Source organism: Tachysurus fulvidraco, chromosome 9 (assembly GCF_022655615.1).
Source record: "Tachysurus fulvidraco isolate hzauxx_2018 chromosome 9, HZAU_PFXX_2.0, whole genome shotgun sequence".
Taxonomy (NCBI): domain Eukaryota; kingdom Metazoa; phylum Chordata; class Actinopteri; order Siluriformes; family Bagridae; genus Tachysurus; species Tachysurus fulvidraco.
Genome location: NC_062526.1, coordinates 17,465,546 through 17,479,544, shown reverse-complemented (window position 1 = coordinate 17,479,544; position 13,999 = coordinate 17,465,546). Strand labels below are relative to the sequence as shown.

The 13,999-nt window shown below is 37.1% G+C and overlaps 1 protein-coding gene across 1 annotated transcript; it reads left to right on the top strand.

Moving 5' to 3' along the window:
- Window positions 1–7,369: 7,369 nt before the first annotated feature.
- On the top strand, window positions 7,370–13,762 carry LOC113647471 (BOLA class I histocompatibility antigen, alpha chain BL3-7-like). Its single transcript, XM_047818588.1, has 7 exons — window positions 7,370–7,759; window positions 8,662–8,919; window positions 9,222–9,497; window positions 12,158–12,454; window positions 12,549–12,647; window positions 12,797–12,881; window positions 12,989–13,762. The coding sequence occupies exons 1-6, from the start codon at window positions 7,690–7,692 to the stop codon at window positions 12,844–12,846; spliced, it is 1,050 nt and encodes a 349-aa protein (XP_047674544.1). The 5' UTR covers window positions 7,370–7,689; the 3' UTR covers window positions 12,847–12,881; window positions 12,989–13,762.
- The last annotated feature ends 237 nt before the right edge of the window (window positions 13,763–13,999 follow it).

The following is a 13,999-nucleotide window of genomic DNA, read 5'->3' as shown; positions in this document are numbered from 1 at the left end:
CATGTTCTCCCCGTGCCTCTGGGGTTTCCTCCGGGTACTCCGGTTTCCTCCCCCGGTCCAAAGACATGCAATGTAGGTTGATTGGCATCTCTGGAAAATTGTCTGTAGTGAGTGTGTGAGTGAATGAGAGTGTGTGTGTGATGGGTTGGCACTCCGTCCAGGGTGTATCCTGCCTTGATGCCCAATGACGCCTGAGATAGTCACAGGCTCCCCGTGTAGTTCGGATAAGCGGTAGAAAATGAATGAATACTTTATAATGGGATAAAAACTACCTCATGTCCCTGTGACACTCTTTTATTGTTTTATTGTAAAACTACAATACACAGTGGTCCAAGTTTTGCTTCATTCAGTTGAATGTAGTAGCATCAAGAAGACTGCATGTTGCCACAAATGACAGAAGATATACTCCCAGTTTCAGACCACGAAAAATGCAGCTGTTTGTCCATTTCTACATTGTTGAACTTTCTGTATTTACAGCATAAATGAGGAAAGAAAATCAAGTCTAATTTTTAAAATTTGTGTGACATTTTCATCACATAACTAAAAAATCATTTATTTTTTCCTGTTTTGTTTATGGATTTTAAAATAAAAATAACATTTCTTCCCATTTTTTTCTTTTATTATGTTTATAAAAAAGAAACTTAAAATTGTTATTTATTTATTTATTTATTTACACTGGCCATTTTTGTTTATAAAACAGGGGAGATTTTTTGGACTTTATCAACCCTGAAATTGTCCCTGTTTTTTACATTTTCATATATGGTATTTGTTAGATGCCCTTGTCCAGAGTGACATAATATAAAGCATCATCATGTACTCTATTTATATTTAAACACACTGATGAACAAAATAAAAGTTGAAGTGAGAAACACTGATTATCTTTATGTCATTACACTCTAAAGAGTTGTAATGTTCTGATAAGAAACTTTGGGTCCAACACTCATGTGGATGTTACTGTGTAAGTGTAACACATAAAGCTACACAGATACAGACCAAGTTCATTCCTTCATGGTAACAGCAGTGTCCTCTTTCAGCAGGATGATGCTCCCTGACACACTTCAAACATGGAAAATGACAAATAGTTCAAGGTGTTGACTCGACCTCCAAATTCTCCAGATCTCAATCTGATCCAGCATCTTTGGGTTGTTGAATAAACAAGTTTGATCAATGGAGGCTCCGCTAGATTGGTGTAACACATTGGTGCCAATCTATAAGTGTTAAATAAAGAGGTCTATTTAGGTAATAAATGACACCGTGATACCGTAACCATGCTTCAATTTGGGAACAGTGTTTACAGTAAAGTAGTAAAATGTACTACTAGAAAGTATACTGGACTTTCCATGAATTAGTTTCACAGAATATTTCACTGTCACTCGGCCGAAGATGAGTAGTATATGTGCTACATCAGGAAGATGATCTCAGAGTCCCAGTGGATAAAGAAGATTAATGTCAAGGAGTGAGAACAGAGCTAGAAAGCAGAGAGACACAGATACAGCCGTGGACAGACAGGGTGAGAGTCAAGTCCACTCAGAGCTGTTAGCACAAACACACACACTTACACACACACACATGTCAATTTCTTTTCAATTCTTTATCTAGACACTGTGATTACAGTAAAATAGTTTTCTTCCTGTTCAGTATAATAATTTAGACAACTTGAACAATCACCTACTGTATATACAGAAACAAATGCACACCCAGTATCATCTGGTTTATTAGGAAATCTGTAGAACTGCTCATTCATGTAATAATCTGAACCGTTCATCTGAATTGTGTCCTGCTCACTGAAATGTGTTTTACTCTTTATATCATTGTGTAATGTATGTGCATTACACTGTGTAAACTCCAGAGACTGTTGGGTGTGAACATTCCAGATCAGCACTAAAATACTCAAACAAGTCCGAACACCATTCCAGAGTAAAAGTCACACAAATCCCTGTTCCTTATTCTGGTGTTTGTTGTGAACTTTAACTGAAGCTCTTTAACTAAACCTCTTGTATCTGTATGATTTTACGTGTTGTGCTGTACCACATGATGGGAAAATTGCACAAACATGTGAATTTTTTAAAAACTAATTATGTTTCATTTGTAAAATTTGGTAAAATCTGATAGCTATTTATTGTGATTGAAGTTGCTTTCTGCAAAACTCTTTTTATAATAATTTATATTCACACACTCTGGTTTTCACAAAAATTTGTCACACACTCTGGTGTTTATAATAATTTGTCACACTTTCTGGTGTTTACTATAATTTGTCACACCCTCCAGTGTCACCAAAATGTCTGATTCCTCTCCAGGTTTCTTCCTCACACCATCTCAGGGAGTTTTTCCTTGCCACAGTTACCTCAGATTTGCTCATTAGAGATAAATACAAATCAATTTATATAGGTCTAATATTAAGGGGGCACAGTGGCTTAGTGGTTAGCAAGTTCGCCTCACACCTTCAGGGTTCGATTCCCGCCTCCGTCTTGTGTGTGGAGTTTGCATGTTCTCCCCGTGCCTCGGTTTCCTCCGGGTACTCCGGTTTCCTCCCCCGCTCCAAAGACATGCATGGTAGGTTGATTGGCATCTCTGGAAAATTGTCCGTAGTGTGTGAGTGTGCCCTGTGATGGGTTGGCACTCTGTCCAGGGTGTATCCTGCCTTGATGCCCGATGACGCCTGGTATAGGCACAGGCTCGATGTGACCCGAGATAGTTCGGATAAGCGGTAGAAGATGAATGAATGAAAGGTCTAATATAAATATTAAACTTTTTGTTCTATATGTCTTATTTTCTGTAAAGCTGCATTGAGACAATGTCCATTGTTAAAAGCACTATACAAACAAAAGAATATTGAATTGAATAAAATCACGTGAGTTTACAGGGTGTTTATCAACACCTGAAAATTCGTCTGGTTTACAGTAAAAAACATCATCAGGCTGAAACAGAAAATTCACCTTCAGACTCTGTCTTTTCAGCTGCTGAAACAATCTGTTGGTGTCACACAGGTTTGTAGTGTGTACAGAGTGTGTTTCATTTTACTTTCATTTGTCAGAGTGGTTTATTGTCTACAGACAGACAGTGAGTCCATCATGATGAATTATGATCATGTCACTGAATACACTGTAAATCTCAGTAAAATCCTACACCGAAGTTTGGTCTTAAAAATGAAGTCTTGTAAATAAGTCATTCAAAGCCAGTGTTAAAGCGCCACCTAGTGTCAGTTTTGTAGTGTAACGAACTGATACAGTGTAATTAACACCATCAGCTAAATCAGGAGACGTTTTTTTAACACTGAGTCAAAATAACTGATTTAGATAAATATAGTGGAGGAAATCTCACAGTTTTATTAGAAGAAAGTTTATTTCTGAATGTGAGGAAGTTCATTCAGGTCTCCTGTAGATCCTCTCTGTGTTTCCTTCCTTCATGGCTGGCCAGTGTGAAGAGGTGATCACTCAACCTGTGTAAACAACAACACATCACAGCAGGAAAATGTGGGTAAGTTTTATTCTTTGTTTTATCAATAATTGTGATTAAGATCTGGATGTGTGAGGCGAACGTGCTGACCACTAAGCCACCGTATTGCCGGCTAGTTAACTAATAATATTTTTAGTACCTGCAGCACGGGTCGCGGCACGGAAGTAGAAGTGACCACTAGGGGATGACCCAGAAACAAGCTTCAATTCAACTTTAAAGCATCAAATCCTCCAAAAACACGAAAAAACCTATTTACCTAGTAAAGTTTATACTCTCAATTTTTTAAGCCCACACACAAAGCACAATATGATTCACAGCCTTCATACAATTAGAAAAAATTTTTTGGACAAAACTAGGTGGCGCTAGACCGGTTTTTCCCTTACCTTTAGACGCGTCTCTTTCTTCACTGGGGTAATATATTCCAACACAAATAATCCACAAAAATCCACACAGGTCCAAGGAATTGAAATCTGTAATCTGTAATCTGTAATCTGCCTTTTAATCCAAAACGCTCTGGTCGCGCCGCAAATATTCCGTTAGTGTTCTGAAAACTGGAAACAGAAGTGCGCCATCATCTCGTTTTGCCGCTCTAACTCCTAATTGGGATATTCAAAAATTCAAAGCCTACGTCATATTTATAGCCCAGTTATAGCCCAGGTCCTAACGAATCAAATAAGCCCTCATTTGAGCCAATCGGTGCTTGTATGGCAGAGATAGACGGCTGGGAAGCCAATGGTGGCATGACCTAATTTTTGGGAACCCGCCTTTGACTGACAATTACTCCTTCCAATAGCAATGAAATGGGCCGGGACTTATACAGCCGTTTAGCCAATAAGCAGACGATTCCAACGTTATATGACATGCCTTACATTCTTTGCCTGTGTCTGCGTGAACTAGATGCGCAGAAGAATTCTTGCGTAATCCCTGACCTTTTGTCCCTCTCACAGCTCAGGGTGTCAAGTTACAGGCCTGTTTTCACACCAGAGTGATAGAGAGAGAGTCTCTGCTTGTTTATGGCCTTTCAGACTGAGCCTGCAGCCTTTTATTTCAAAGTTATATAGTAAACAAGTACACAAAAACGCTGCACCAGACGACCATGGCCGTAGAAAAATATTTTTATTGAAGCCATTTTTGGGTCTTTTGACATGAATTTTTTTTGGTGAAAGCCAAGACATGTGGCTATGACTCTCAGTTGTTATTTGGTCCCTAACATGTTCCAGAAAAATAAGATTAATCAGTTTATCAGGTAAACAACCCAGGCGGAAATGAAAACCTGCATTCAAACCCCTGTAACCTTGTGCCAGTAAGGCCTAGAATCAATCTGAAACTAGTTTCTGAAACTAGAGAATCTCTTCTTTCACCCCTGTGTGTCAAAGTATGTGGGAGCTGTACCACTTTTTCTTGGGTAGGTCATGTAGGCGAAAAAGCTGCAAAAGGGGGGCAATGCTTTTAAAGGGCTTTGCTTAATGGCATCTGCAAGCAGTTGTGAACATAAATATGGGGAAATGGGGCATGTCTGTCAGATACTACTATTGATAATGAACCTGGGTGATACCATTATGCAGCTTGAGCATTTTGCCTTAAAATATAAAGTTTTAATAAATTAATAAAGAATTCTCCAAAACCAAAATGTTTTATGGCTGAATATATGAAATAATGTTTAACAGAGTCTTTATGGAAGTCTGAAAAAAGGATGAAACTCCTGTCTGGATAAAGATGTGGGAAATCTACTGGGTCTAATACCAAGCGAATATAATTTTAAATATGTATTTTATGCATAAATCCTGACTGTATGTCATTGTTAATAAAATCCAATGTTTAATTTTAATTCTAGAGGCAAAAATAGAGGCGAGAAATTTACAATAATTATTAATTGTTGAAATTGGCTGCCAATTGTCTAAGTGTAAAGTGTCTCTATTTGGTTTGGTAAGAGTGGGCAAAAGTTTACCAAATTCCACACATTGTAAAAAATAAGCTTTAAAATAAATGGAGCAAGTTCATCTGAAAATGTTTTATAGACCTCAGAAATGAAGCCATCTTCACCAGGGAAATTAAGCTTAAGCTCTGCAATAGTTTGAAAGAACTTCCTCTATACATATAGGAATATCACAGTATGCTTTATGGTCAAAAGATTTTGAATCAGTAAGATTATCTATCAAAACAGAGGAATCCCTTTCATTAAATCTCTTTTTGTAAAGAGTGCTATAAAGGTTCAAACAACAATCTGCAATATCATGTGACTTATGTTATTATACCATAGTATTTCTTTTTGCTTTAAAATTTTCCAACAAAAAAAAGCCAAATTCTGTTCACTCTTTTCTAACCATCTCTGTCTGGATCTAATAAAGGCCCCCATCTGCCTTCCTTTTAAAATATCATCTTGTAATGAGGCGTCGTAAGACTGACGATCCATTTGCAGCGTTTTTTAATGAATGAACACAAAGTCAAACAGGCAGTGTCAAACACGGAAGTCAGAGGGCAGACAGAAAACGGCAACGATAAACAGGGAGAAGGTCAGGACAGGCAGCAAACAATCAGACAGGTCAATAAACAGAGTCGGAGAATCAGAACCACGGAAACGCTCATGACCGTAGGAACTTCGCAATGAGGTCAAGTTCAAGTTCGTCTCTTATAGCGTGGGAAAATTAGTGACACCTGGCGGTGTAGTTAGTCCTGGTGCGGTGTTTTGGGAGCTGTAGCCCGGAAGTGGCTAATACCCCGGCGACGCCTCTCTGCGTTGACGTTCAGGTATGTGTGGTGCGCTGACCGTAACACTTACACATCTAATTGTTTTAGAAGTGTAAATAGTTCAAGATATTCATTATCTGAAAATGTAGATTTCTGTACGAAAGCTGTAATTTTAGAAATGATTGTCTCTTCCTCAAGTCTTGCTCTGTTTGATGAGCTCTTCTTCTGACACACTGTTAATAAACTTCCAAATTTTCTAAGAAATTTACTAACTTCAAATTTCCATAATTCCCACTGAATACAATAATCAGTTAGTCTGAGCTAAATTCCAATATTTTGCAATCAAACTGCGATATTTACAAGTTCATATTCCATTAGTGATTTATTGAGCTTCCAATAAGAGTTGTGGTAGTTGGAGGACAGAAAGTCATGTAAAGAAATATTAATAGACAATGGCTTATCTGTTACTGGTGTGGGACGAATTGTAACAGAAATATCTTCTTTTTGTGAATTACTTGGAGTTAACCAGTAATCAATACGAGACATAAAGGTACCTGCTTTAATATTCTATGTGAAAGAACTAATACTATAGAATTTCTATCTTCAAATATCTATTACACTAAATTTCTTCATAAAGTCCTTTAATGTGGAGTTATAACAAATTGCATTGATATATATTGGAGACCATCTGGAAGAATGGAGACATTAGAGGACAGTCAGATTGTCCTCGGATCTAGATTTTCTCCTGCTCTTTAGGAATATATATATAATAGATTTGAGGGACAATTGGAACATAAGAGAAAAGCTATTTTGTTAGTTAAAGATTAAAATAATGAATATAAACCCAATGAGTCTGTTAATTTTATATTGTGGACTACATGTCTTCATGTGTGATGGATTATTCACAGCTACAGCTGCAGATGGGAATCATGTCCTTGGTGGTTATGACACTTGTCTCCATCCTTAAAGCCACAACATTCTTGTCCACCAGGATTTCTTCTGATTATAGATCACAGTAGAGATGAGCTCTTCTTCTGACATACAGACTGTAAACATGTAAACATGTAAACATTGTAAACAAACTAATGAACAATGTTCATTTTATAATAATAATAATAATAATAATAATAATAATAATAATAATAATAATCATGTATTTTTAGTATAAATAGATGAAAATATAAAGTAAAAGATGATCATAAACTCGTTCATCTTTTACTTTCAGAATAAACCCGCAAATCTCAGATTCCATCAGAAACCGGTGACGTGCCTGAATCCTGAATTCTGATTGGTTTTCACTCTGAGTTCTGGTTGGTCAGAGCCAATAAGAATCTCTCCGTTTGAAAGCGGAAAAACATTATATACTTTCTCTTCAACAGAGTCTGTAACTCTGTTTATGAGAATGTGTATAGTAAAAAGAAACTTTACTGAGTGACATTGGAGTTAAAAAATTAAAATAAGTTAATCGGAGTTACAGTGGTGTTAAAGTTATAAATCCACTCAGTAAATAATAGATTTAGTGTTTTAGTGCTCAGACAGTGAGAGATGTCGCTCTGCAGCACAGTGATGAAGACTCTGATCTTCTTCACATTTTCTCTTCATCTTTCATCAGCAGGTGAGTTCTGTAATGTTTACTGTCTTTACTACATTTATTTACTCTCTAATAATAAAGTTTAATGATAAAGCTGTGATAAGATCAAATCTGACAAAGTTACACATAAATAATATAGTTAATAAATAAATAAATCTCACCAAGTAAAACAGAATTATTAACAATAACAATTAATAACAATTATTATTATTATTATTATTATTATTATTATTATTATTATTATTATTATTATTATTATCTTGTGGTCTGAATATGAGAATAATTAATGCAGGTGACGTCACTCCTAATTTACATATCATAAGTCTAACAAGCCTAACATCATCAGCTCCTTTAATTCTCATGACTTTTCCTGTTATTGCTGTCATTTCTGTCTCCTTTGATGATGTAAGAGTTTAGTTCAGTTTAGTTTCTTTCTTTCTGTGACTCTTTTTTCTTCACTTGTCCCTCACTGCTCCTGTAATCAGACAGTTTAAATGGTAGGAGGTTCAGGGGCAGCAGTGACTACATGCAGATTTTAGTTCTTACAGTAGAATGATGGAGGGCAAAGTGACAGAAAAGAAAAAGAACACAATCAACACACATCCAGTCTTTATTACAGTTTAATCTCTTTATTCACATTTAATTTGATGATGTTCAAAATTTTCATATGTGCTGTGCTGATTTATAAAAAAAAAACCCCGTAATAATTAAATAAAATAAATGAGGTTGTGATCTATTATCATTATTGTTGTTGTTGTTGTTGTTATTATTATTATTATTATTATTATTATTATTATTATTATTATTATTATTGAATATAAAGTTGATATAAAGGCACAGCTGAATGTCTGTTTAATCTTTACAGTATTTCCAATGTGTGTGTTGACTTCGTGATGGTGTAAATGTGTGTTTTTACACTTTTACAGTCACACATTCCATGCAGTATTTCATCACTGCAGTTACACCTGGAACAAATTTCCCAGAATTCACCATTGTTGGTCTGGTGAATGGAGGACAGTTTGTGTATTATGACAGTAACATCATGAAAATGATCCCAAAGACAGAGTGGATAGATGTAATGGGAGAAGATTACTGGAACAGAGAGGCACAGAAACAGCAGCAGTCTCAGGAGACCTTCAAAGCCGATGTGTCTACTGTAATGCAGCGCTTTAATCAGACTACAGGTAAACACACACAATGAAGGTGTAGAGATAAAGAAGTAAATCTTCTGTGTTAAATATGAGAGAACATTGCACAAAGAAAATAAAGGGCTTCATAGAAATGGGATAGAAATTCACTGTAAATAAGACATAAGTGTGTGAGTCCAGTAAAGAACTCAATGACCAGTAAAGTGTGGTGTTTGAAAGAGACAGAGCTCAGCTGAATCTCATCACACTCACCTCTGTGTGTGTGTGTGTGTGTGTGTGTGTGTGTGTGTGTGTGTGTGTGTGTGTGTGTGTGTGTGTGTGTGTGTGTGTGTGTGCAGGAGTTCACACAGTGCAAGTGATATACGGCTGTGAGCTTGATGATGATGGGACTGTTAGAGGATACAGACAGGATGGTTATGATGGAGAAGATTTCATCAGTTTTGATCTGAAAACTCTCACATGGACTGCAGCTAAACCACAAGCTGTGATCACCAAGAACAAGTGGGATAATGATTCTGGTTATAATGTGGCCCGGAAGAACTACCTGGAGAATGAGTGTATCGAGTGGTTAAAGCAGTACATGTCTTATGGCAGAGAGACTCTGGAGAGGAAAGGTAAAGTGTGTGATTTTTTACTGTAACTAACACTAACACACACACACACACACACACACACACATGGGATACACACAAGCTACCACTTATGAGTGGTATCTTTCACATTATCTTTCACACAGTAAATAAAACATCTCTTGTACTCTAAAGATGAGTTCATCTGGCAGACATGCCAAATCTGGGATAAAATATGATACGAGAGAGAGACTAAGAGAAAAAGTCTCCAAGCCATATCCAGACACGGGCTAGCTCCAAACCAGCTAGATAGCAGATCCGGTTGGCGAACTTAAACAAATGTGAAAGGACAATCAGCAGGTCCACATTGGCACAAGAGAGTCTATGACAAAACTAGAAACATCGGTCGAAGAATTGAAGGATCAGATAACAAAGTTTAAATGTGTATCATAGAGGCTGAGGATTGAATTAGCAACAGTGAGGACTCCGTAATGAGACACGGGAGGGCGATTTTTTATCTGCTGTAATGAGAAGTGTATCTATCTGCCAGGTGCGATAATCATTAAAACAGGCTAAGATGGAATAACATGAGAATCAAGTGTCCAAAAAATGTGAAGAATGGAAGGAATTCAACCTTAAACTCTTTACCAGGTGGTGACAAAAATCGAGAGGACCCACAGAGCAAACGGAACCATTCAGATTAATAGTAGTAAAATTCACAGAGTTTTCAGTAAAAGAAACTATTTTATGCCATGCCTGGGTACAAAAACAAATAATGTATAATAACAAGCGAATTCATTTTGACAACGACTATACATGAGTCACAACTCTCTGCCCACTTTCAATCAGAAACTGATTGCCTCTCTTTGTTTCTGTTTTGGCGAAATACTGGAGAAACAGTTGGATGTGGTGAAGTTTATAATGATGTTCAGGTTCCTTTTTCCTTGCCAGCAGTAACGTTCTACTGTAAGTGCACACTTAAACAGACTCACTAGTTGTTTTTGGTTTTTGAATTCTGTTTAGAATTCTTTGTAGCGGAACAAGACAGGGAGACCCTTTATCCCCTGTCTTGCTTGCTTTAAGCATTGAACCACTGGCAGAGAGCATAGGATGTTATCAAAGGATGCCCTCTCCACAGATTACATACTCTTATTTATTGAAAATCCAATTTCTGCAACACCTCATGTCCTAGAGTGTCCAGAAGTATACGAATCCATCTCTGGATATAAAGTCTCTTCTTATAAAGTCTCTTCTGGTCTTCTTATTTCAATCCCTCCCGGTGTGGATTCCTGCATCTACATTTAATGCGCTAGATAAACTCATAAAGTTCATTTGGCTGAACAGACAACCCAGAATAAAATCATTAACTTTAGGAAAAGATGAGGGAGGGTTCCGTCTCCCTAATTTAAGATGTTATTACTGTGCTGCTCAGCTCACACATATAATGGCATATAGTTCTGTACAAAGTTTCCCTTTGTCAACCCTAACCTTTATGACACCCCAATCTCAGAATAAGATAAAAAAAATTGTATAAAAATGTCTGGGTTAAGCAAGCTCTGGATGACAGTTAAAAAAAACTGAGAGGAGTGACAACCCTTTCGAGAGCTATTTTCATGGCAGATAACCTAGAGTTCTTCCCTCTGGGTGGGATGCTTCTTTTAGAAGATGGAATGAGAAGGCCCCAACTAATGTGGAAAAATACTTCATTGATATAAAGAAATAACATCCATTACATAAAAGATGTATTTCGCACATATACTGCAGATTACTGACTGAATCAACAGATAACACACTCCATATAAAGAAAAAGTGAGAGCTTGAATTAAACTAAATTATTGAGGATAAGACTTGGGAAACCATATGCACAGGATGACACATGGGCATCACAACAATCACAACTGGAAAGAGTTTGACTGGGAAAGATATTAGGTTTTTCAGAACACCAATGGCGATATCAAAATGTGTTAGCCCAGGTGCAGAGAAATGCTGGAGGGGGTGTGGGATGGTTGAAGATCACACACATGAGATAATAAAGATTATGAATATAGACATGCCTCTGAACTCATGTTTTTTTTTTTGCTTGAAGGAATATGCCACGATCTATGAAGCAAAAACCAGAGGTATACTCTATATGTACTCCTATTATGCGCACAAAAACCATAACAACTAACTGGATGAAACCACACCCTCCAAAAATGTCCCAGTGGATTGAAAATCTTGATTTTATTTATACAATGGAATAGACGACTGCCCAAGTCCAAACTAACACACAAAGCTGGACACCTATTACAATCTATCTTGATGCATTGAATGTATAAAATGTATGAATGTATAAAAAATAAATAAATATATATATATGTAAATGAAACTTTAAGGATGTTTTCATTCTAACAGTTTGCAAACACTTTTAAGAGTGATGATGATTAGAAAGTGATGAAGATGATGTTTCTTGTCTCCTGTGCTGCTCACAGCAGATGCTCTTTAACAGTGTGGTGAAGCTTCAACGTTTCTGCTGTAAACTTTCCTCCTTTCCTGCAAAAACCATTCCATTGTCTTATCTTCACTAAAACACCTCAACTGGAGGAGACTTGATGAAAAACGTCCTCAGCAGGAACACAGATTATTCCTCATCAGGGTTCACATGAAGAGTTTAGACATGAAGAACAGAAGAGACTTTTAATATTTCTGTCTTTTTGTCTCTGCAGTTCCTCCTACAGTGTCACTGTTCCAGAAACACTCTCCTTCTCCAGAGGTGGTGTGTCATGCTACAGGTTTCTTCCCCAAAGCAGTGATGATCTCCTGGAGGAAGGACGGAGAGGACATGCATGAGGACGTAGATCTCAGAGAGACTTCACCCAACCAGGATGGAAGCTTCCAGAAGAGAAGCATTCTGAAAGTCCCAGCTGAGGAGCTGCAGAAACACAAATACTCCTGTGTGATTCAGCACAGCAGCTTGGAGAAGGAGTTAGTGCTGAATGTGAGCGAGCGACAGATCCTGAAAGGTCAGAGAATCACATTCATCTAAAACTACAGATTTACAGTGAAATCTGATTTCCTGCTGCAGCAGATAATAAAGACTCTGTGCTGATTTAACAGGTGGAGGATCAATGGTTATCATCATTGGTGTAGTCGTGGCTCTCATTGTTCTTGTTGCCGTTGTTGCTGGAATTATGGTCTGGAAGAAGAAGAACTCTGGTGAGAGGAGGAAGGAGGCAGATGTGAAGTTTTCACAGAACAGATTTACACTTTCTAATTCTTGAAGGAGATTTGATGAAGATTTTACTTGTTTTTAATCTGAACCGATAAACTGATAAATAAATGTCTGTCCATCATCTGTGTTTCAGGCTTCAAACGTGCTCCAGCCTCTGAAGAGTCTTCCTCCACCAACTCTTAAAGCGTGACTGTGTGTCTTCCTGCTGAAGTGAGAAAGTAAGACATGATGATGTTTACAGTGTCATATGGAAGAAAAATCTGTGTGGACTAAAAAAAAATCTAAGCTCAGAGCTGATCCTGTTTCTTTCTCTCTGTTTTTCTAGAAGACACCAGGAGATGGAGATGATAACCGCACACACACACACACACACACACACACACACACACACACACACACACACACACGAACACCTGAACACACACACATGCAGACACTCTTTAATAAAAATGTCTGTCTGTGTCTGTCTGTCTGTCTGTCTTACATCTTTCATAATGTAAAACTATACAGTGGTCCATGTTTTGTTTCATTCAGTGGAATGTAGTAGCATCAAGAAAACTGCACATTGCCAAAAATGACAGAAGAAGATCTACTCCCAGTTTCAGACCACGAAAATTCAGCTGTTTGTCTGTTTTGACGTTGTTGAACTTTCAGTATTTACAGCTTAATTAATTGAGGAAAGAAAATCTGGTCTAATTTATTTATTTATTTTTTTAAAGTCTAATTAAAGAGTGTGTGACATATTTTATCACATAACTAAAAAACAATGTATTATTTCCTGTTTTGTTTATGGATTTTAAAATTAAAATAACATTACTTTCCACTTATTTTTTTATTCTGCTTATAAAAAGAAACTTAAAATTGTATTTTTAATTTTTTAAATTAATTTTTTTTTTTTTTTAACTGGCCATTTTGTTTATAAAACAGGTAAAACTTTTATCCATTCTGAAATTATCCTTGTTTTTACATTTATATTTTCATATATGGTATTTGTTAGATGCCCTGAAATGTGTTTTACACTATATATCATTGTGTTATGTTTGTGATGTACACTGTGTAAACTCCAGAGTCGATTCCAGATCAGCTCTTACTAAAATACTCAAACAAGTCCAAACAACATTCCAGAGTAAAATTCACACAAATTACTGTGGGTGGCTTAGTGGTTAGCACGTTCGCCTCACACCTCCTGAGCTTGGGGTTCGATTCCCGCCTCCGCCTTGTGTGTGTGGAGTTTGCATGTTCTCCTCGTGCCTCGGGGGTTTCCTCCGGGTACTCCGGTTTCCTCCCCTGCTCCAAAAACATGCATGGTAGGTTGATTGGCATCTCTAAAATTGTC